This window comes from Wyeomyia smithii, chromosome 3 (genome assembly GCF_029784165.1).
Source record: "Wyeomyia smithii strain HCP4-BCI-WySm-NY-G18 chromosome 3, ASM2978416v1, whole genome shotgun sequence".
In the NCBI taxonomy this organism is placed as follows: domain Eukaryota; kingdom Metazoa; phylum Arthropoda; class Insecta; order Diptera; family Culicidae; genus Wyeomyia; species Wyeomyia smithii.
This window is the reverse complement of record NC_073696.1, coordinates 130,683,755-130,709,010: the sequence shown is the minus strand read 5'-3', so window position 1 is coordinate 130,709,010 and position 25,256 is coordinate 130,683,755. Positions and strand designations below refer to the sequence as shown.

General features: G+C 37.2%; 1 protein-coding gene and 1 long non-coding RNA gene across 3 annotated transcripts in view; one reads left to right on the top strand and one right to left on the bottom strand.

The window, feature by feature from the left end:
• The first annotated feature begins 37 nt into the window (after positions 1-37).
• Positions 38-25,256, top strand: part of LOC129733290 (uncharacterized) — a 25,838-nt gene continuing 619 nt past the window's right edge. The window contains exons 1-3 of the long non-coding RNA XR_008729451.1: positions 38-309; positions 24,590-24,922; positions 24,987-25,240. This is a non-coding gene — a long non-coding RNA (uncharacterized LOC129733290). The remainder of the gene's footprint in view (positions 310-24,589; positions 24,923-24,986; positions 25,241-25,256) is intronic.
• The window catches only part of LOC129733282 (DNA mismatch repair protein spellchecker 1), a 20,025-nt gene continuing 13,210 nt past the window's right edge, over positions 18,442-25,256 (bottom strand). The window contains exons 3-8 of one of the 2 annotated variants that reach the window (XM_055695049.1): positions 23,807-23,906; positions 21,339-21,872; positions 21,010-21,281; positions 19,786-20,515; positions 18,824-19,729; positions 18,442-18,763 (exon numbers count right to left, since the gene is read on the bottom strand). In XM_055695049.1, the coding sequence (XP_055551024.1) occupies positions 18,539-18,763; positions 18,824-19,729; positions 19,786-20,515; positions 21,010-21,281; positions 21,339-21,758 (2,553 nt within the window). In that variant the 5' untranslated portion in view covers positions 21,759-21,872; positions 23,807-23,906 and the 3' untranslated portion in view covers positions 18,442-18,538. The remainder of the gene's footprint in view (positions 18,764-18,823; positions 19,730-19,785; positions 20,516-21,009; positions 21,282-21,338; positions 21,873-23,806; positions 23,907-25,256) is intronic. The other variant, XM_055695048.1, reaches the window with a different exon arrangement.

Here is a 25,256-nt window from a genome sequence, read left to right as displayed (position 1 = left end):
AGAGGATATTGGCCACAGTCATGAATGAAGTCCTTGGTTTTGTGGTAGAAACTCCGCACTAGTGGGTGGTTCAGTGTGCTGTTCTGACTGAGAGTTGATTTATCTGTCTAAAAACGATGACATAGATACGAAAGCCATACTAAGTGGAGTTTTAGTGTTGCCTTTTGGATGGTTCTAGGCAGTTTGTAAAAAAAGTAGTTTATCAACGTATCAAATTAATCACCGTTTACCATAGCAACTTTTTCACCCGTAGCAGTAATACTGAATCTTATATAACTTCGAGACACAATAAAAGATAAATTGCTATAAGTATGTACCTGTACGAATGATTTCTATTTTTTTATTTCACTACAATACTGTTCTAAATCTAGAATTTGGGTTGAGTAGAGTATCTTGGAAAACTTGAAGCCATTGTTTTTTGAGTGAAATACCGGTATCAAAAACTTGGAGCACTATGTTGTTTCTAAATAATACAAAAATCAGAACTGGTAATGCCCACTCTAGTTTAACTGTTCAAAATCGTGTTTAGAAAATTCTTTTGTTTAGGAAATAGTCAACACCTTCCAGTTGGTCTACAGCTACGATGCTGTCCTAACAATCCAGCCGTCTTAGTTCGAATCTCGGTTCGGGAGAGACTGTTATTGTTAGCAGGATCGTAGCGCTAGTCCCGCAATTGTTCTGTACATCAAGCAGTTGACGGCGAAGTCTGTGTATAATAAATAGAAGGTCGAGTTCCAAATCGGAATGTAGCACCAAGGCTTTGCTTTGTTAAGGAAATTATTACGATCCAACATGTAATTGTATATAGATAGAAACGGTTAAATGCGAAAAAAGTGATGGCGTTTTTCTCTAGTTCCAATGCACTTTTTGTGTTCCTTATGGGTGCTACAACAACTGTGTAAATTTTCAGATCTCTCGGTGGAACTATATTTTTTCGCCCGATGTTTTTAAATTTTCATACGGTTTTATAAGGAAAAAATCTGATGACCGTGAGACGATGCGTGTACAAAAAGTTATTCATTTCTAGCTGGTTGAATATCTGACGAACGGCTCATAATTTTTCTAGCAATACTGTTACAGTATGCTGCTGTTGCAAACTCACCCACGTGATGAGAAACAATTTTGCGTAGCATTAAGCGTGATAGTTTCTCTGAAGACACTATGAGCAAAAAATCATGCATCACGTAGGTAAGTTTGTAACCGCAGCATGCTGCAGCGGTGTTGCTGGAAAATTTAATGTTGAGGCATTCGTCAGATATTCAATCAGTTTGATTATGGAGATTATGGTCTTCAGAAAAGTTTTTCTCAGTAAAATGTGTCAAACGGAAGGAGAAGTTGCACCATACGACACTTTTAAATTTTATTAGCTCCGAAATTTCGTGACAGCTTTAAATAAATTTAGTGCTAAATGACATCCTTATTATCAAAACTAACTTTTCAAATCCTTGTCTAACGAAAACCATACAGGATCTAGCAACACTAATCTGTCAAGCAGTGTTGCCACAGGTACAGATTTATCTGGAAAGGTACAGATTTTTTCTTTTTTTTCTGGTACAGATTCTGTATGATACAGATTACAAATATTGTCAAAAGGTACAGATGGGTGCAGATTTTTTAAAGGGTCCATTGATTGAACTGATATTTTTTTCTCGGTGCATTTCAAATCACTTGGGTTGCATTACTTGGAAAACAAAATAAACAAAAAGGCCAATACTTGTTCTGATGCAAACGTTGCTGTTGTCCTGCCTCCCTTCTCGGAACACTTGAAAACAAATTCCAAAATCAACAAAAATAAATTAAAGTTAACATCATCAACCAAACGAATAATTTGCAGCTCCTGCAACTTTTTCAAAGTTAAAAAAGTGAACCTTCTATGCAACACAAATTTCACAGGTACAGATTTTAGTACAGATTCTCAGAAGAAAAAGTACAGATGAAAAAGATTTTTGCCCTTTCAGTACAGATGAAAATGTGGCAACACTGCTGTCAAGTAAACAAACAAACAGCGTTTCAATTTGCATTCCAATAATCTAAACTTTTAGACATCCGAAGATCCAGGCATAATGAAAAAAATAAAATGAGGCCTTCCAGCCGCCACCGTCCATTAATAAAAACATCAAACATAAGCTCGATTAGCATTGGGCGATACGACGGAGAGTATCGATACTTTAGTATCGATACCCGAAGAACCAAAAGTATCGAGATGCCCAAAATATCGGTCAAAAAGTATCGATACCAGAAGTATCGATACATTAGCTGAGATCATTTTTTGAATTTTTGATAGTGCGCTATACAGCGCACTAGGTGCGACATTATGCGCATTGTGTATAAGGTTAAAAAATCGAAAGTCGCGAGTCATTATTTCGGTTTTAAACTGAAACAATAATACATTTACTGAAAACCAGTAATCGATTCAGTGATTCGCGAAAATACAGCAAAACTATTTGCTGAACAGAAAACAGTAAATGAATGTTTGCTGGAATCCAGCAAAAGAATTGATATGTCAAAAAATTTACGTCAAGCTGTCATTAGTAAAACGCGCCTGATCGCTGTGCAGCTGGTACGGGATCATCACTAAGCTCCTGATAGTGAATATGGGACCATAGCTAAGTTCTTGTTGGGCTAGATGAACTTAAAAGTTGAAATGATAATCATACATCTCTAGTTCAACAGTAATTTGCCTATGATCCGATGGGCGGATGGAATCTCACACCAAAATTTCTCTTTATGGTTTAGCAAAGTACATTGCTGAAAGTGTATCAGCAAACCATTTGTTTACTGAATCACAGCATTTTTTTCAAGAGTTTGCTGTAATTCAGTTCTACAATTTACTGAATTTCGTTCAGTAATTTTATTTTTGCTGTAAACCAGTATTTCATTGATAAATTTACTGGAAACCAGTAATCGATTCAGTGATTCGCGAAAATACAGCAAAACTATTTGCTGAACAGAAAACAGTAAATGAATGTTTGCTGGAATCCAGCGAAAGAATTGATCTGTCAAAAAATTTTACGTCAAGCTGTCATAAGTAAAACGCGCCAAATCTCTGTGCAGCTGGTACGGGATCATCGCTAAGCTCCTGATAGCGGATATGAAACCATAGCTAAGTCACTGTTGGACTAGATAAACTCAAAAGTTGACATGATAATCATATATCTCTAGTTCAACAGTAATTTCGCTATGATCCGATGGGCGTGTGGAAGCTGGTGGCTGAGGGAAACATGGTTCCCTTGAACTAACTGGTTAACCAGTAAATTGATTTATGCTTTGCTGAATGTACAGCAAACGGTCATAGCTGACAACCAGCAAGTTGTATTTTGTTTTACTGAACATACAGCAAACGATCTGTCACTTTTATGCAATTGGGCATTACTGAATAATCAGCAAATTTCATTTTGCTGAACAGTCTGCTGGAAACACAGCACACCAAAAATTAGCGAAACTTTGCTGGTTTCCAGCAATGAAAATTTGGTGTACCGACTTTTTGTTGTTTTTCTGGTATCTATCCGCATTCTCTAGAGCAGCATGAATCAAATGACTTCACAAACAAATACATACAGGTAATGCAGAAATTCTGGGCTTTGGCAAACAAATGAATTAAACAACTTATATCTTCAAGATTTGTATTCACTGGCCCAATGGGCTGTGAAGCTCCCGTCTTATTTGTATAAATTATTGACACACTTCCATATTAATTGATGAGGAAGTTGATGTCAGAAAAAAGTTAGATATGTCAGCGAAAATAAGATAGTGAAGTCTACCGCTGAATTTTTCTAACTAATAAATATTGCAATTTTATTTTTCACTTGTACTCTAACTTGTGTCGACGGAAAGCATGAGTTAGTTTCCGCTTGCTAATATTCAATCTGAACAGTGTAACCAGAAAACTTATATTTGTTTTTAAAATACAGTCAAATTTCGCTCGTTGGGCTATGTTTAGTTGGGCTACGTTTTAGTTGGGCTCCCGCTCGTTGGGTTATAGCCCAACTAAATCGAACCCAAACATCATTTCTGATAACGTTGAATTTCGTTTGAGGGGTTTGTGGATGCATTTTAACGCAGAAAGTAGAATTAATTCAAATAAAAACAAATGAAGCTGAGTATAAATGTAAACAAACAATATTTTAGTCAATTGTCAGAGAAACAATATAAGTTTTGTGGCTTAATAATGCAACGTAGAGCATACATGCCTATTTTTGAAAGTATTTGAGAACACGTTATTATTGAGCACTCCTTTTTGGCTTTAAATGTGTGGCTTAAGTAAAACAAATTTCGAATTCGGCCCTATGCTGCGTTTGGCTCAGATTTTGACAGTTCGTTTGACTCACAACATTCTCTCTATCTATTTCTCCATCTGAGTTTTGCTAGTGCAAATAGACTTGTGCGATATTTATTAGAGATGGTCGGGTTTGATGATTTTCAAACCCGTACCCGACCCGAACCCAAATTTTTTTTCGGTCGAAACCCGAGCCCGACCCGAACCCGAAACTTTTTTTTTTTCGTTCAAACCCGAACCCGAAAATTTTATTTCTTTGAAACCCGACCCCGACCCGAGATTTCATAGATTTTATAGTCGGGTTTCGGGTTTTCATACCCAAACCCGACCTGAACCCGATATTTTCAAACCCGAACCCGAAAGTATTTTTTTCACAAAACCCGAACCCGACCCGTACCCGACATTTTCGAAAATTTTCAAACCTGACCCGAACCCGTCGGGTACGGGTCGGGCTCGGGTTTTGGGTTTGAAAACCCGAAACCCGACCATCTCTAATATTTATACTGACAGTGGCAGCTTTTCAGTGGTTCCAGCTCGTATCAACTAGCTGGCATCTCTTTCCGATTTGCTTTGTTTTATCTCAGCTAACATCGCAGCGGTTCTACGATGTGTTGGCTCCACTGACACTGACAGATAGCATAACATAGCGGATGAAAAGTGGCGGATCTCGTGTACACCAATGAGCATAAAAGAGAGGTGAGGAGGAGAGTGCATTTTCCTAGTATTAGTAAATGCTTCAAATGTAAACAACTAGACGAACTCAATGGCAAACTCAAATAGCTACGTCACTATTTGGCATCATCTCTGGGCAGAAGGGGGCAAGCAGAGGGGCGCGTGCAAGTGTTAGTAGGTTTTCTCCTCACCTCTCTTTTATACTCATTGCGTGTACACATTGAGATGTTAGGGCATCCTTAACGGTGCGCTTCTATACCCCGTTTGGTAGCGTTCTATCATATCTTCATACCGTACAGGTCGCTCCTAAACGCGCTAGAGAAATAGCAACCGGGCCTCCGGCAAGCATCGCGCTCTCAAATTTGGCATCCCGATAGCAGCGCTGCTTAAAGGTTTATGCTGAAGAAACGTCAAACAAAGACGATAGCAACGACCGGTACGAAAACGGGTGAGTGAGCAAAAAGCCGCGCTGTCGCCATAACAACTTAAATAGTGGCGCACTGTTACGGATGCCCTTAGCCCTTGAGATCAGGGTAATCATTTCTCTTGGCTTTTTAAATTTCTACCGAAAACTCCCCGACAAGACATGGATCACCAGGCCGCACATTTCTCTACCTAACTCAAGTTGTTTACGTTCTCTGAGTTAAAATTTGCCCCAGTCGTTTACCTAATTAGGTATAAAATTCTTGTGAAAAGTGATAGAATGAAATAGTGAAAGTGAATAAAAAGTGAAAAGTGTAGTGAAAATTTTTCTATCAAGACGCTCGAACAGAAGTGAATAAATTTGAACATGGCATCCAAGCCTTTTGAGCCAAATAAGTTTTTGGGGTTGAGGAAGAAAATAGCAAGAATACATAAAGACATAGCTTTTCTAAAGCAATGTGTCAAATATCGACTGACTCCCAAAAGTCATGAGATTAAAATTAGAACTTTAACTCCTCCTGTTCTCATTAAGAAGATGGAATTGGAATGGATAAAAAATAGTATAAAACTTCTTTATAGTAAATTAAATTCAGTCACTTTAGAGTGCTACTCCCTTCATTTAAAACTGGCCAAAGAGTTTCCCTTTGGGTTCCCAGAATTCCTAACCAAAGTAAAAGTTGCAGAACAGTGTGAGGGGGAAAGAAAACGAAAACTGGGTGCAAAAAAGATTAACCAGTTGTTTTTACGAAATAAGAGTGGTAAAATGACAACTAAGATAAAATATATAGAAAATTTTGTGGTCAATCGATCTTCGTGTGAATTCTCACAACAGCAACAAAATCTTTTGAACAAAGGCCTCAACTTTGCTGTTTCTTCTAAACCAAATGTTGAACAGGCAATCATTGATATTGAAAGTGGGATGGGCAGTTGCAATTTTTCCACCGCACAAATTAGTGAAGTGCGCATATCCTTCTTGGATAGTTTAAAAATATGTCCACGTCTTGTAAATAATAGCACAGACTTACAGACAATCAAAGAATTATGTAATAAACCTGTCTTTTATTTAAAAGCTGATAAGGGGAATAAAATTGTTATTTTGAACAAAAATGATTACGATCAACAAATGTTTGAGAATATTAATAATGGCCCATACAGGCATCAAAGAGTCAACCCCCTTACCAACATGGTGAAAAACTTTGAAAACACTATCAAAGAATGCCAACCTATTTTTGGTGACGCTTTGAAAAATCTTCGTGTTTCGAACCCTTCTCTTCCTAGAATAAAGGGTCTCCCTAAAGTACATAAACCTGGTAATGAAATGAGAGAAATCGTTTCTGCGGTGGGGGCACCAACAGAAAAATTGGCAAAATGGTTAGTCAAGGAATTTCAATCAATGCCGAACAAATTTCCTAGTCGATCTGTTAAGAGCACAGGAGATTTTGTTGAAAATTTAAAATCATCGGGGGGCATCAACACTGGCGAGATAATGGTTTCTTTTGATGTCACAGCACTTTTTCCGAGTGTTCCAGTGAAAGAAGCTATAAATCTTTTGGAAGATTGGCTTCTTTCCCAACAATGTGACAACCCTTGGAAAACTAAAGTACGCAGTTACTTGAAGTTAACTCGACTTTGCATGGAAGACAATTGTTTTTCATTTCGTGGGTAAGAAAAACGAAATGGAATATATTTTTGATATTGGTGAGCAGAATGGATATAACAGAAGAACCATACAAGCCATTTATGATAAAAAGAAACGAATCCAACATAGGAAATCTCACACAACACTCACTCCGCTAACAGAAGATCGGAAAAGAGTAGTGGTTGAATATGACGTCAGTTTTACTCGTCAACTTCGTAAAAAATTTAGAAAATTTGGTATCGATATTATCTACAGTAGTAGAAATAATCAAATGAAAACAAAGTTGGGGTCTACTAAAGACACTATTGACAAATTACATAGGGCGGGTGTTTATAAAGTTGCATGTCCACATTGTGGTAAAGTTTACATTGGCCAAAAGAAGAAATTTAGACATCCGGTTTAAGGAACATACTTCAGAACTTGTAAAGGCTAAGAAAGACTCAGAAAAAGGAATAACTCACCATTTCAGATCCAAAATAGCCGAACATATATTTCATGAAGATCACGCTATGACTACCGACAACATTAGTCTAGTTGGATCAGTAACATCCCCTTTCTCCCAGAAATTTTCAAACAAAACCCAGCTACCCTCCTTAACAGAGATCAGGGTAATCATTTCTCTTGGCTTTTTAAATTTCTACCGAAAACTCCCCGACAAGGCATGGATCACCAGGCCGCACATTTCTCTACCTAACTCAAGTTGCTTACGTTCTCTGAGTTAAAATTTGCCCCACTCGTTTACCTAATTAGGTAAAAAATTCTTGGGGTTTCGCTATTTTTTCCACAGTCCAAATAAGCACTGACGAAGGCACTATGTCAGTGCCAAAATACGTATTTGCAAGTGAAAAGTGATAGAATTAAATAGTAAAAGTGAATAAAAAGTGAAAAGTGTTGTGAATATTTTACAATTGCCATATCGCTGTTGAACAACCGGTAAAAAATATCTGGGTGTTTGACCTCAACAAACTATAGCAACTATAGCTGTCGACGGGTTGTTCAGTCAAATCAAAGTTTTTTAAGTTTAGTAAAGCGGGCAATGTATGTAGTTTCGCGGGAATGCGAAGATGAACGGAAATAGAAGGTGTGACTAGAATTAGAAAAAAATTTCCCTCGTCCAGACGGGACTCGAACCCGCAATCTCCGTTGTCTCCGGCAAGGTGTTTTGGCCAATTAAACTACTGGGTAAGGGTAACTCTTCCTAAGACCAATGTCGAATCACCCTCTACTATTGTGTTTCCGCATCTCAGCACGCCGCGATGGAACTGCATACACTGCCCTGTGGAAGTTTATTTCTGTCAACTGTGAGAGTGGTCTCTTTACGCACACTATGTATAATGACTTATTATATCTACAGCGGCGCAAGCGATGAGACACGTCAGTTGGTGGCCAACTCCCATGGAAGGCGTATCACGGAAGAGCTCCGTTGTGCTAATTTTACTTGACGAACTAATTTCATTTTTTGTCATATTGACTTACATTTAAAGTTTAGTAAAGCGGGCAATGTATGTAGTTTCGCGGGAATGCGAAGATGAACGGGAATAGAAGGTGTGACTAGAATTAGAAAAAAATTTCCCTCGTCCAGACGGGACTCGAACCCGCAATCTCCGTTGTTTCCGGCAAGGTGTTTTGGCCAATTAAACTACTGGGTAAGGGTAACTCTTCCTAAGACCAATGTCGAATCACCCTCTACTATTGTGTTCCCGCATCTCAGCACGCCGCGATGAAACTGCACACACTGCCCCAGAGTTGCCAATAAAATTTTCGATTTAACTGGAAAAAGGCTAAAGAAAAAACTGGAAAAAACTGGATTCCAAATAAATTAAAAAAAAGCAAAAAAATTATTGTGAGTGTGCTTTTCTGTTATGGGGACTGAATCCAATGACAGTTTTTTATGAAGCAACTAAAGGGATAACTCTTTGCAAAAAATAACTCATTTTAATCAGAACTGTTTTGTTTCGGGCTTACATTTTGTTGAAATTATGGACTGGGAAATTTCCTCTAACAGCAGCGCAATTTGAAATTACGCAATCAATCTGTCTCAAAATTAAGAAAACAGAGCAACATTTTCTTCCGTTACATCAGTGAAGTTTAAATTTCAATTATTTCTGACTTCGCTATCTCTTGGTATCTAATTCTTCTAATAATTTTTCAACTGCTACGCAACAGAAAATAAACGTAATTTTTTTTCATGGTCTGATAAAATCTATTTGTTTGGTTTTATCTCAACCATGACATGCAGTCGTTATTTGACCGTGTTCCGTGCGAGAAGATAGCATACTGAGAATGCTGTTAAGAATTGTCAAAATAATTTATCAATCAACAAGATTTACGTTTTAAAAATATTTTCGAAAATCAATCGGAGCTTCAGTGAATAACAAACTGGATAAAACTGGCAAATATCTGAAAAACTGGAAGATTTTGGAAATAAACTGTTTGACTGGATCACTTGAAAAAAACTGGAGGAATCCAGTTTAAACTGGAACATTGGCATTTCTGCACTGCCCTGTGGAAGTTTATTTCTGTCAACTGAGAGAGTGGTCTCTTTACGCACACTATGTATAATGACTTATTATATCTACAGCGGCGCAAGCGATGAGACACGTCAGTTGGTGGCCAACTCCCATGGAAGGCGTATCACGGAAGAGCTCCGTTGTGCTAATTTTACTTGACGAACTAATTTCATTTTTTGTCATATTGACTTACATTTAAAGTTTAGTAAAGCGGGCAATGTATGTAGTTTCGCGGGAATGCGAAGATGAACGGGAATAGAAGGTGTGACTAGAATTAGAAAAAATTTTCCCTCGTCCAGACGGGACTCGAACCCGCAATCTCTGTTGTCTCCGGCAAGGTGTTTTGGCCATTTGGGATGCCACATATACAGATTTTTCTGTATTTTACAGATATTTGAGCTGAAAAAGCAATACAGAATCTGTATTACAGAATTACAGAATATTGCAAAAAATACAGATTTTACAGATTTTTTTGTTATACCGACGAACTGAAATCAATTTCAAAGGTACGATTCGATTATACAATTTTCAAAGTTTTGTAAAAAAAACAACATGAGGATTATGTAGGTATCGATGAATAAGAAGTGGAATGTGACTTGAACGCAGCGCGAAAATGAACGTTTCGAAATATTTTTAAGGATTTCTATTCAAAGTTCGTAGAACAAATTGCAAAGAGGTGCGATTTCACCGATCCCGTTGTAAAAATGGCAGCTTTAAGTAATCTTAAATTTATGTGAAGAGAAAAAAAAGTGATCTTAAATCGTTCGTGAAATTGGAAAATTTAAACGATTTGATGCGACAATTCCCCAAATTCCTAACAGTAACTGACTGACAAGGGCTGTCTAACGAATTTCGCACGCTTGAAAAAAACTTTTTGTCCGGAAGATTCATTGAAACAAATGACTTAACTTGATCTGAGCTGTTGAACACCATTAGGCGGGATGGTAATTTCAAGTTTCCATTACAGATCATTCGTGAGAATTTTTTAAATAAATCCACACTCTTCTGCTTGTTTAGAACGCATACTTTTAATATACAGTTGAACCAGAAATTACATGACCCCTAAGCTAATGATCTCAACTATAAAAGCTGAATGCTACGTTGCAGACCAAGGAGGTGATACTAATATTAAATTAACGGAAACTTTAAAAAATAAATTTAACGAAAACCTGTATAAACATCACGTAAAGAAGAATAAATTTGTTTAAATATGTTCTGCAAGTGAAAATTTTTACATCCAACATTCTGAGTTTACTAGATACAGATTTTTAATACAGATTTTTTGGCCCGAGATACAGATATACAGATATTTTCAAAGAAAAATACAGATATAAATGTGGCAACCTTGCATAGTGTGCGTAAAGAGACCACTCTCTCAGTTGACAGAAATAAACTTCCACAGGGCAGTGCAGAAATGCCAATGTTCCAGTTTAAACTGGATTCCTCCAGTTTTTTTCAAGTGATCCAGTCAAACAGTTTATTTCCAAAATCTTCCAGTTTTTAGATATTTGCCAGTTTTATCCAGTTTGTTATTCACTGAAGCTCCGATTGATTTTCGAAAATATTTTTAAAACGTAAATCTTGTTGATTGATAAATTATTTTGACAATTCTTAACAGCATTCTCAGTATGCTATCTTCTCGCACGGAACACGGTCAAATAACGACTGCATGTCATGGTTGAGATAAAACCAAACAAATAGATTTTATCAGACCATGAAAAAAAATTACGTTTATTTTCTGTTGCGTAGCAGTTAAAAAATTATTAGAAGAATTAGATACCAAAAGATAGTGAAGTCAGAAATAATTGAAATTTAAACTTCACTGATGTAACGGAAGAAAATGTTGCTCTGTTTTCTTAATTTTGAGACAGATTGATTGCGTAATTTCAAATTGCGCTGCTGTTAGAGGAAATTTCCCAGTCCATAATTTCAACAAAATGTAAGCCCGAAACAAAACAGTTCTGATTAAAATGAGTTATTTTTTGCAAAGAGTTATCCCTTTAGTTGCTTCATAAAAAACTGTCATTGGATTCAGTCCCCATAACAGAAAAGCACACTCACAATAATTTTTTTGCTTTTTTTTAATTTATTTGGAATCCAGTTTTTTCCAGTTTTTTCCAGTTTTTTCTTTAGCCTTTTTCCAGTTAAATCGAAAATTTTATTGGCAACTCTGGGGCAGTGTGTGCAGTTTCATCGCGGCGTGCTGAGATGCGGGAACACAATAGTAGAGGGTGATTCGACATTGGTCTTAGGAAGAGTTACCCTTACCCAGTAGATTAATTGGCCAAAACACCTTGCCGGAGACAACGGAGATTGCGGGTTCGAGTCCCGTCTGGACGAGGGAAAATTTTTTCTAATTCTAGTCACACCTTCTATTCCCGTTCATCTTCACATTCCCGCGAAACTACATACATTGCCCGCTTTACTAAACTTAAAATGTAAGTCAATATGACAAAAAATGAAATTAGTTCGTCAAGTAAAATTAGCACAACGGAGCTCTTCCGTGATACGCCTTCCATGGGAGTTGGCCACCAACTGACGTGTCTCATCGCTTGCGCCGCTGTAGATATAATAAGTCATTATACATAGTGTGCGTAAAGAGACCACTCTCTCAGTTGACAGAAATAAACTTCCACAGGGCAGTGTGTGCAGTTTCATCGCGGCGTGCTGAGATGCGGGAACACAATAGTAGAGGGTGATTCGACATTGGTCTTAGGAAGAGTTACCCTTACCCAGTAGTTTAATTGGCCAAAACACCTTGCCGGAGACAACGGAGATTGCGGGTTCGAGTCCCGTCTGGACGAGGGAAATTTTTTTCTAATTCTAGTCACACCTTCTATTCCCGTTCATCTTCACATTCCCGCGAAACTACATACATTGCCCGCTTTACTAAACTTAAAATGTAAGTCAATATGACAAAAAATGAAATTAGTTCGTCAAGTAAAATTAGCACAACGGAGCTCTTCCGTGATACGCCTTCCATGGGAGTTGGCCACTAACTGACGTGTCTCATCGCTTGCGCCGCTGTAGATATAATAAGTCATTATACATAGTGTGCGTAAAGAGACCACTCTCTCAGTTGACAGAAATAAACTTCCACAGGGCAGTGTGTGCAGTTTCATCGCGGCGTGCTGAGATGCGGGAACACAATAGTAGAGGGTGATTCGACATTGGTCTTAGGAAGAGTTACCCTTACCCAGTAGATTAATTGGCCAAAACACCTTGCCGGAGACAACGGAGATTGCGGGTTCGAGTCCCGTCTGGACGAGGGAAAATTTTTTCTAATTCTAGTCACACCTTCTATTCCCGTTCATCTTCACATTCCCGCGAAACTACATACATTGCCCGCTTTACTAAACTTAAAATGTAAGTCAATATGACAAAAAATGAAATTAGTTCGTCAAGTAAAATTAGCACAACGGAGCTCTTCCGTGATACGCCTTCCATGGGAGTTGGCCACTAACTGACGTGTCTCATCGCTTGCGCCGCTGTAGATATAATAAGTCATTATACATAGTGTGCGTAAAGAGACCACTCTCTCAGTTGACAGAAATAAACTTCCACAGGGCAGTGTGTGCAGTTTCATCGCGGCGTGCTGAGATGCGGGAACACAATAGTAGAGGGTGATTCGACATTGGTTTTAGGAAGAGTTACCCTTACCCAGTAGTTTATTTGGACAAAACACCTTGCCGGAGACAACGGAGATTGCGGGTTCGAGTCCCGTCTGGACGAGGGAAATTTTTTTCTAATTCTAGTCACACCTTCTATTCCCGTTCATCTTCGCATTCCCGCGAAACTACATACATTGCCCGCTTTACTAAACTTAAAATGTAAGTCAATATGACAAAAAATGAAATTAGTTCGTAAGGCAAATCAAAGTTGCCAGTATACTTCCAACTAATATGAGAGCATAAGATCAAAACACAAAACCCACGATCCACAACAACTCCACTTCAAATTTTTCTTGAAAATCCTTCATAGCAACTCGGCCTCCAACCAATATTAGTATCATGCGCCCACATCCTAAACTGCTAAGTGAGCAACAACTCAGTGTGATTATGTTGTAATTCACGTCTTCAACATTTTGACGTCGCATCTTCTTAGTTTTAGACCACATCCCTGTCACGAACGTCATCCCCATACATTTCGCTTGAAGCCGGTTTTCTCTGGCTCTCTGGCTCGATTATACGTCAAAAGGCTGTCAGTGCTTGCGAAACAGCCGATTAAGCACCGTTCGTGTGAGATCAACTGTTGCTGCAAGTGGGGTGAAGAAATGCAGAAAGCGAAAAACGATTGTTTTGTTTTGAACGTTTTATAGATTTTGCGCAGGACATAAATGGTCACGTTCAAACATGTTTCAACACGTTCCGAATAGCCCTACATTCGATGTAGTTAGAAGCACGCAAAAAATCCATACAGTAACACATGCGCAAGGATGGAAAAACTCGTATCGCATAACAATCATTCGGGTATCATTTCTGAACGTGCTATTTATAAGCTTTCAATCCTAGCAAACTATCGCTATTAAAAGTTACACATTCTCAAGCTTGCAAGAGACAACTTAGAGCAAAGAAATATATGGAAGCTTTCTTTGATGATTTTGTTTCAGTATTGCCTGCTTTAGGCGGAGCGAGCAACATATAGCGAGTGTTTCACGAAAGAATCGTAAACGATTGCACTCAAGCGATCGCAATGATTCTTTCAAATGTTGGTTGCTTGTAGGCGTAATTCGGCTACTCCACGTCGTGCTTTCACCGTGATATACCACGATGATTCTTGGTGATTTCAAGTATCAGATGCTAATGCACCATGCTACAATTTCCGTAAGCATTGATGATACCTATTTGCTCCGGCAAGCAAACAATTGAGCACAATCAAACGTTCATTTGGATTCATAATTTTGTATCACTGGCGATAATATCTCAAAGCTTCTCGCGATAATGTTGAATGCAAGTGAACTTGGATACAATAAATACTATCGTGTTTGAATCATTCAGTCTCCTTCTATGGTATTCGGAACTCTTAGAAGCGAAAAACAATCAGCAGCGTTTCTATGGAAAACTTGCACGCGAGTGGAGATGGTTGAACGATAACTGATAAATCAAAGAACACATTTGCATGAAAAATTGCTAGTGAGTGAACTTTTCCATGCTTGCACATGCGGCACAATGAACGGAGCTTATGACCATATTTCCAACAGTAGCGCCATCATCATCGGCGGCGGCTTCAGGAAACTGTTGCCATGACATCGGTCTGTTTTAGACATCTTGTGCGCGATTAGTTGGAACGGAAGACCCGTTTACAATAAAGAACTTGATTTTTTAGTAGTAGTATTGGAACCGAGCTGTGACAATTCCCTACCTTGATTCTATTGTAACCTCACTGGAAACACGGTTCGGAGAAGATAGTGCACCTGCCTACGCGTTGTCCTTGCTGCATCCCGCTGAGAGCAGACCGTAAGAACTTGGAAGAGCTGGATCTTATAGACCTGCTTGCTGAAGCCCGTTCTTTCTTCCCTGCGACTGAAAAAGCAATTAAAATTGCACTTGCTCTACCATGTACAACATGCACGATTGATCGCTCGTTCAGCAAATTACGTCGGGTGAAAACCTGACTGAGGTCAACAATGGTGACGTGGGCTGAGATTTTGACGTAAGCGCCAGAAGCACAAAACCGCTCCAGAAGCGATTTGTTTTCAAACGTTCCCAAATGAACAGAAGCGCTTCATTACGCAATCTGATCTGATAGAATCTGAGTGAATATGTTGAAAAACGTATCCCAGTGCTTTAACACGTTTATTTATGTAAATGCATTGAGGTCTAACGCCAACGTCACTTCTTCTGCAAAATAGCAAAACCATTTCAACGTTTTGCACGAAAAGTGCCGTTGGTAGGCTTGAATAGTCTAGTTTCTCATGCATACTGATCTGTAGTCAGCAGCAAGAAGTTGGCATCGCAGCAGCCATGCTTGGTTTCGCTCTTTTACTCTTTGAATGCTCATTAGTCTATATTCGAACAAGTCATACATGAAGCACTTGTAGAGCCACTCTATCTTTACAATTTGTCTAAACATTGTAATGTTAAAATTGCTATAGTTCCATAGCCAGAGTTGTTTTATTTTCGTGGGTACCAAAAGAGCAGCTCTACCGGTTTACAAGCTGGATCTGACTTTTACGCTGTATAGGTATGGCAATTTCAACAATACAATGTTTGGACAAATTGTAGAGATAGAGTATCTCTATTTTTGTTTTGCTTTATGGTTTTGACGTTTGTCAATTGGAATTACAGCTGTAATTCAATTGATTTAAACAGTGTTAATACAAGAAACATTTATTATAATACAATGGTGATTTCCATTAACCAGTTTTCAACGCCAGATCATTTCATTTGAAAGTGTTAATCATCGAGAAATCAACACTAAATCACTTTAACTTGCAGTGTGATGTGACGAGTTGAGTCAAGTGCAAAAACACTTGAAGTAACCGTGACATTTTTTTTAGTGTACTAAAGAAAATGGCGCAAACGTCACTTCTTTTTTTTTATATATATTTCTCTACTAATTTTCAATATTTTTGAAAATGGCAACAAGCATGTTGAAGGAGATTGCCCAGTAATACGTAAAAAATGAAATTTGAAAATTTGGCGCTTATGTCGATTTGCGGAGGATAAAAGAAAGAAGGTTTTCAATTAACGACATTGTTATTGTTATTTTTCCTATGGTAAGTTTAGTGTAAATTAAACTACAGGTTAGTTTAGTTATGTGTTAATAAAAAAAATGAAAATTAGTGTTGATCACTTAGTACTAATATTTATTTCTATTTTTCAAAATACCATTATTTTTACTTCTAAAATTGTGAAGAACTTGAAATTTGCAGTTTAGCAGAAAATATACGACGTGTAATTTCATTGTGGTAACTAGAAAAATTGGAAAAAATGTTTTTTTTTTTTGCTTTAACACAAAATTAACTGAAAAATTTATGTTTTCGTTTAGAATGTAAAAGGCTAGACATAGCCTTGAAAGATATTAAAAAGGTGCCAATGAATTCAAAATTATTCTCATACAAAAACGTATATGGGTTATTTCATACGAAGTGTACATGCCACTTGGGCACTACCATCATAGATGTTGTTCAAACCAGGTAGAATAATTCAGCTAATGTCACTTTGGAAAAATCCCAATTTTGGTGTCGATTTGAATACCTTCCGCTTTGTGGGACCCCCCTCTTTGTTGCAAAATAACGCACTTTTTTCCATTTCCTACAATTTATAGACGTAAGACGTCCGCAAATCGGCGTTGTCGGCAAATGTAGCCAATTTTATTTCAAATTTGATAATTCCATCGTATTTCTCGGAAAATTTTACGTAAAAAACACTTGATAATCTTGTAACAAAGAGGGGGGTATTCCAATCGACACTAAATTGAGATTTTTCAAAGATGACTAGTTCTAGTCATCTTTTGATTTTTCTAAGGTGACATGAGATGGATATTTCCCCCAACTTTGAGCAAAATCTGTGATGGTCGTGTCCAAGTTTGTGCCTATTCGTGGTCACTTCATTTGAAATGACCCATGTATTATGGGCCACATTACAGAAGACTAGTCGACTCGACTAATTCGACTCGACCATGCATTTCAAATGAGACGAGTTGCTTGTCGAAACTTCTGTGATACGGCACTATATTTTTATGATGTATACAATGAAGTTATACAAACTGAAACCTGAAATTGGTGCTTATTACGGGAGTTCTTTCACGGTGAAATAAATTTCACTTTCACGCTCACTTCACTTTTTCAGACCTATTCCCGATTCCACCTAAAGTGAGGTGACAAAAATCACCTCCGTGGAGTGAGATTGACAGTGAAGTGAAATTGAGAATAGGACAAGTTTAATGAGATTATTTCCCAGCTCAAAAATCTCTAAGTCTCAGAAAGTCGTTTTTTTAGATAACACCAGATCTTGACGTGATCTGCATTTCTAAGACATTCGGCAACAGAAAAAAATTTTTTTTCGGTATCGAAAATTTCCTGAACTAGTTTGCATTTTTTTCATCGGGCAAAAAAATGAAAATTTGACCGCTTTAAGGCACGGATCAAATTCTGATTCGTTTCGTTACTGAAGAATAAATTCAATATTTACCATTAGATCATAAATCAATCAACTTTAAAACTTATGGCATCTTCGTGGAATCATTTCACCGTTCAAAATGGTCGTGAAATAATTCCACGCGAAACGTCGCTTTTTCCGTTGTCACTTCACTGATATGACACTCATAATAACCCAGATTTCGCGGCAGATGTCACTTTGCGAAGTTTTTCTCACTTATGTGAGTCCCGTAATAGGATTTTGTTCACTTCACTCTGATTTCACCGTGAAGTGACTCCCGTAATAAGCACCTAGGCATATTCGTTACTATTTTCCGTCCGAGTAATTCCGTAATTTCCTTTTCATGAATTTTACCGTCCACGCTTTCATGAATATGGTTATTTGAATAGCTGCATTAACAATGTTTTTCTTACGTCAATTCACCTCATCAAATCAATTCACCTCATATATTTCACTGGAAGCCTCGAATCATTTCGGAACAGGGTGGTCTATGTACACAAGACTTGTAAAAGACAAAGAAAATGACGGTAATTTGTACAAAATTGCTAGTATCACATGTTACATGAAAGACACAGCATGTCAAATGTAACATGTCACGCGTAAAATTTCATGTAAAAATGGTCTTTAGACCACTCTGTTCCGCAACAGCTCAATTGTTAGCTTAATTGTGTGAAACTGTAAATTTTCTTTTGTAATATATATTAGGTTTATATTTTCTGTAAGAAGTTAACTATTAAATCAAACTAACCATTGTTCCATTTCGGGTTTGTCATTGCGCATGGAAGTACTCAGCTGTTTAAATAGCAAATTCGTTATCGATAACTAGCATTAATAATTTCTTTATTGACAATTCCGCAAATTTTTATTATGTTTGTATCAAAGCTGCGGTAGTTCAGGTCATGTTTACATATCCGAGTTAGATGTAGAGAGAGGGAAAGGTTTTTCGAAAATAAGTGCTGCTGGAATTCCTAACGCATAGACGAATATCTTGCAGCATCGCACATATGGCCTCATCATTGTTTGGATCCACGTTGGCAATTTTGCCTATCGATGAAAGAAAAACATCGATTCCTTCTTGATCTTTGTTCTCTTGTAGTTGAATGTAATGGTCTTCGCACTCGTCGTATAACTTTTGGGCTAACTATTGAAATAAACCAAGTCAGTGAATCAATAACAAAGTATGCATATGATAGATCTTTACCATTACTAGATCACTGGGAAAACTAGCCAGTCTTGCAACTTGTATACCAAAGCTTTTCTGCATAACACCAGGTTTGAGCTGGTATAACAAAGTGAAGTTGTCATTATCAGCAATAGCTTCCATGTGGCAACTTTTGACAGTCTTAATCGTTTCTGACATTTCGGCTATTTCGTGGAAATGTGTAGCGAAAAGGGTAAAACATTTTTTCTCCTTGGCTAGATGTTCTGCAATTGACCAAGCAATTCCGCAGCCCTCATATGTTGAGGTGCCTCGTCCTAGCTCATCTATGATGACTAAAGATTTATCAGTGGCAGCCCGTATAATTCCTGCAGTTTCAACCATTTCAACCATGAATGTACTTAAACCTTTGCTAAGATTATCGTTCGCGCCAACGCGGCCAAGTATTGAGTCAACAATTACTATGTTTGCCTCTTCACACGGCACAAAGGAGCCAACATGAGCCATTAACACAGCCACCCCGACGGAACGAATGTATGTGCTTTTTCCTCCCATATTCGGGCCAGTAATAATATACATTGTTGTATGATCTTTATGGAAATCAACATCATTTGCAATAAAATTAACGTCTTCTTGTAACTCTAGGCAGGGATGACGTAATTGTGTCAGCTTTAAAACACCTTCACTTTCCAAAAGCATTTTGGGACGAACATATGGTTCTGGGGCACTAGTTGCAGCCACTGCAAAACTCACAAAACAGTCTAGTTGGGCAATCTGATTGTTCAAAACTGTCCAGGGTTCCACGTATCCTATGGCAATTCGAACCACTTCATCTACAATAGACTTTTGTTGTTCCTCGTAAGCCTCCTTCGAGGTAGTAAAATCAGCATTGTAATCAGCGAGTTTTTCGTTTGAAAATCTTACACCACCTTTGATAGCATCCAATACCTAGAAAATAAAAAATCGAATTGACTGTATAGGTGAGAAGGTTATTTGCAATAAACCTGATAGTTTGAGTTCTTGCGGATAATGGTCTCATCTTTCAGAGAAATTCGGAAATGGAATCCGTGATGGCTGACGTATTCCAGCTTAATGGAGCTCCCCTCATTGAGACCGAGTTCTCTGGCAACCTTTGATAGTAATCGTTTCATATTTTGTTGAATTTCATCCATTTTTTCCTTATGTTCCTTCAGCTGATCATCGAATGTGTGTTTCACCAAATATTCTCCACGTTCCACTGCTTCTAGATCTAGAACTTGCTCAACCATATCCTTAAATAATTTCAAATCTCCCAAAGTATCTTTCATTGGATGGTAAATAATGCTTTTGATCGCAGTGTTCTCTAGTGACTTCAAAAGATGAAGAATTTTTGGAATTCGTAAAACGACTTGATATAGACGAAATATATCTTGCAAAGAAGCTTTCTTTTTGAGCAACTTTTTCACCAATATAAGAATATCTGGAAGACGCTTCAAGTGTAGATCATGCATTTCAGACCGAACAGAGGCACAATCAACGAGACATTCGACAATATCATGTCGATCTTTGATGATGTCGTAATTTCGAAGTGGCTGCTTAAGCCACTGCGCCACTAGTCGATGGCCCTGAGGTGTTCTGCAACGATCCAGTACTCCCAAAACGCTGTGCCCTTTATAAGCTGCTGCATTCATATTGGTGCCGGGCTTAGGAAACAGGTTTAATGCGTGAACGGCTGCCGCATCCAAATGAACAAACCTGTAATTAAAAACAGTTAATTGTGCATTTCAGCAGACATACTTTTTTGTACTCTTTCTCTCTCTTTCTCACCCTGCTTCTCTCTCTCCTTTGTTGTCCTCGCTTTCGTCCTCTATCCTCCTCTTCTCTCTATTTTACTCTCTTTTTTCTCTTTTCTTGCACTTTATTTCCTACTCCTCTTTCACTTTTTCTCTATTCTCTATTCTCTCTCTCTTTCTCTATTCTATATATATTCTGTTTTCTACTCTCTCTCTCTCTCTCTGTTTTCTACTCTCTCTTTCTCTATTCTCTTTCTTTTCTTCTAACTCAATAATCTCTCTCAGTTAATGCGTCACCTGTGAAAACGCCATTTTATGTTTGCTGTGGCATCACAAACATAAAATAGCATTTTTACAGGGAATTAACTATTTCCGAGTCTTGTGCTTTTGGGAATTCGAAGTGGTAGTTTGAAGTCGGTCATTTGTGGTTTCAACACCGTTTCACTTTGAACTTACCTGTTTAAATTTAGTAGCTTCAGTTGGTACTGTCCGTGATTGGAGGATTCATTAACTAAATCCAAATAGCGTATTGATACTCCTAATGCAGCTAATGCTGTTGTATTAGACGTTTCAGGCATCGTATTTGCGCTTTCTTTTTGGCCTTTTGAAAATCGCAACAATTTATTTAAATCTTGTATGACACAATTTTTTTCCAGTGAAAATTCTGGTTTTTTCTTTGTGGTTACAACTACATTATTTCTCTTTAACATAGTTTCAATCCGAGCGTACTGAAGTAATTTAAGATAACATTAAAACAAAAAAATATATGAATCGCAATGTTTTACCTCAGGATCTTTCGTCGGTATAATACATTCCTTAGGTCCAAGGATAACAACTAGAGCTTCCAGCTCAGAGTAGAAATCGTCATCTGTAAACTCAGATACCGACAAGATGCGCTCGTTGGTTTCAACGCATGCAACACCTACAACTTTTTGTTTACCATTTTGCTTCAAATGCACAGCAAAAAGCGCAGATCCGGCAACCATATCATTGTTAGAGAAAAGCACATCTTCGAACTGAGTCAAATTTCCGGGTGATCCTTTAAACTCTAGTATCCAATCGTTGGAAGTTTTTAACGGGCCTTTATTCGTGTAGACTTCTACTCGATAGTTGCGTACGAGCAAAAGATCTCGTAATAATGCTTCAAAGTTATTCTTGCTGAGTACAACATATGGTAGTTCTTCTTCTAAATCAGCTGGTGCCATGATTTTTACTACATTTGTAGATTTGAACACACATTTTGCCACAAACTCTGCGTCCGAGCCGTGGCTGCTATAGTAATCGGAACGATCGAAGAATCGTACAGTAGTGGTGGGTTTCTAGGATAATAATATAAGTAAAGCAAATAAAAGGATGAATCACTTAGATGTTAGACGGAAACAATTATGATTAAGATTAGATATATGTATATCATGATTGCTTGTGACCCACAAAAAACGGGAAACCAATTAAATCGACCATTTTTGATTTGGTTGAAACTTTGCATAGACGTTTCTATAGGCAAAAGATGCCATTTTGTGCTATTGGTTTAATTTTTTGGAACACGACTCATTTTGGGAAGCTGTTGACATGCTATTTTGGGAAGGTATTGATGATTACAAATAATTTTAGAATCAAAATGGTCAGAAATAATCAAAATCTGATTATTTCTATAAAAACTACAAAAGATTACCTGAACAATAAAACCAAATCAAGGAGAAATAACAAAAAAACACGATTTTTTGAAAAACAATTATTTTACGTTTTTTTTTTGAGGGGCACATTTTTTGGAAGGACAACATTATTATCTACAACTTTGCCGAAAACACTATCCCAATCAAACAAACCGTTTCGACTATAAATTTTTTTTAGGCAATTAATTTTTAATTTTTCCTTCAACTTATTTTCAAAAAATAAATATGTTTTTTAGAGTGTATATTTTTATCTAAAAGACAAAATTATTATCCACAACTTTACCAAAGACCAACCAAACAAACCGTTTTGGCTCTAAAAATATTTGTAATCATCAATACCTTCCCAAAATAGCATTTTTCAATAGCTTCTCAAAAATGAGTCGTGTTCCAAAAAATTAAACCAACAGTACAAAATGGAATCTCTTTTGCCTACAGGAACGTCTATGCAAAGTTTCAGCCAAATTGAAAATAACAATTTAAAAAAATTAAAACTGGGACATTTTTTGTGGAACTGGTCTTATGTATTATGTATAATGTGTATACCTCATTGCTAAAATACTTTATAAAAGAATAAATCAAATACCTGAAAACTGAAAAATATGCTCGAGTAAAACTTTTATTGATTGGTAGTGACTGAATTCAATAACTAATAGTGTATCGAAAACATGTTGCTGCAAACCCATTTTTTGTTCCTAAGAAATTTTATGCTTGCTTTTGCGCAAAATCCTGAGGTGTTGTTGAGTTCAATTTGTGATAAATTTTTCGCGTTTTTCGCACCGTGTTGGACTTTACTATAAGTTTGTTTGATCATCGGAGCAGCTCTCAAAGATAAAACATTTATAATAACGTTTGGGATATTGCCAAGTTCTCATATACACCTTGTTTAATAAATTCGGATACAATTTCAAAACTCCATAATATGTAAATATCACACACTTAATTTCTGAGTATTATTTAGTTAAAGTGGAAGTGTGTTGAAGCCACAAATGGCCGACTTAGACCCACCACGTGGTCGACTTCGCATTTTCAACGGCATAGCACTCGGTAATAATTCATGCGTAACATATGAAAACATATCATCATGTTTTTTATGGTGATAAAAATATAAGACAGTGTTATCATAAGTAACGCATTGACTATTTCCGAGCCTTGTTTCAACACACTCCCATCTTAAGGTACTTAGTGACCCAGTCAACAATTTCATATGTATAACTTAATTGCGACATGCCAATACAGAAACATATACATTATTGTTAAATCGCAATTGCTGCAGAATATTACAATATACAAATCAAAGTGGAGGCGATATACATACTTTAACTCTTCGACCAACAAATATAACGACAAAAATCATTTCTTATAATGACTAAATGTTGTGTCTCCTGTGACTTCTGCTGATAGTCAGAATTAGTTTCTATTTACATTTATCCGATTAAAAGTATAGCTATATACGAGTTTGAATGAACAACTGTAATGTGTGAAAAAAAAATGAAACTTGGAACTTTCCAATGTCGAGCGTTAACTAGAACTCAGTATTAGTTCAATAGAACACTTTTATTAATATAAACCATTATTCTTACCTATATAAATTGCCTGCTTCTTGCTGGTTTCGAACCTCTGACGTTGCGCTCATCAGTCCTCTACAGTTCCACGGTACCATATAGTCACTGTGAAGAGTCTCTGTTTAAAGCAAATAATAAGCGAGATAACTCATTCTTGAATAGGGTATATTTACCAGTGGTGAAACCTTTCCGTATTATGAATTTTAACAAACTAATTTCTTGAAAACTCGCCATTCTTGAACATTAAATTGTTTCTATTCCATCGTTAAATAATAAAATTCCCGCTAACCCTTTTTTGGGAAAGATGAATTATATGTATTGTGGTTTGAACACGGATCATTTATTTATTTATTTATTTATTTAGTAAACATTTTTTCATACAGTACACTGTAATTCATCAGGTAGCTTGTATTTTTAATTTCAGAATAATCACTCAAGAAAATTGGTAAAGAGCTTATGGTGTCCATTACCGGGTAATTTACCCTACGTGTGCAGAAATAAACATGCACACATCATTTGCCTGTTTTAGTTTTTGTTTTTACGGTCACGAACTTCGAAACTACCAATCAGGAAGCTGTTTCACTTCTGAAAGTAAAATGGCTCCTTTTTATTACGACTTGTGATGTTCGTTAGCCATCCTTTCCCAACACACGCGAAAGACAGTTTACATACACATAGAATCGTTATTACGTTTGCTAACGTATACGATGCGAATGGACGTTTAATATCTGATGTGTTTGTTTACCTGCATGAAGTTTTCTCAGTCGGATAATGTATTTCACCTGTTTGTTTTTCTTCAAGGAATGTTCGCTGTAGTACAACTAACAAAACAAAAATTCAAGTTGTTGGTTGTCCCCACTTCTTGGATAAGGAATGGAGAACTCCTTTGTCCAAAATTGGTTTCCGAACAAACATATGAAGAGCTGAGAATAAACGGAACAGCCTATAAGGGAGCTACAAAGCAAATTCCCGTGATCGTCAACGAGAGATACAAAAAGCTCGCAACCGCGGAAGCTGCAGCGGATGACCTTGCCATGAAGGAGGTTTCAGACATCGATGGCAAAAAGAAAAGGTTGAAACCTGAGAAAAAGCAGAAAGCCGCTGCTGTGAAAGATTATAACAAACTTTTTGCTGGTAAGTTTCCCTGTAATTCTTTTAATTGATATATTTATCAAAGATGTTTTCAATAACATTTCAGAAATTCGTAATGTCAACAGCTCGACACAATCATTGGAACCAGTGAAACATCGGATTATTGAAGATACCGTAGTGGGTCAGTCACAATCCTGTAAACCGGCCCGTAGTTCTAAAAGTTCAAGTAGGCGGAAATAGTTCAAATCTCCAGAATTCGGCTCAGGAAATAAACTGTTGTAATAATGGACGTTAGTATTACTATCTATACACAGCGTATTCAGTTATCATTCAAGTTGTGTAACAACAATTTAGTTATGAGTAAACAACCAATTCG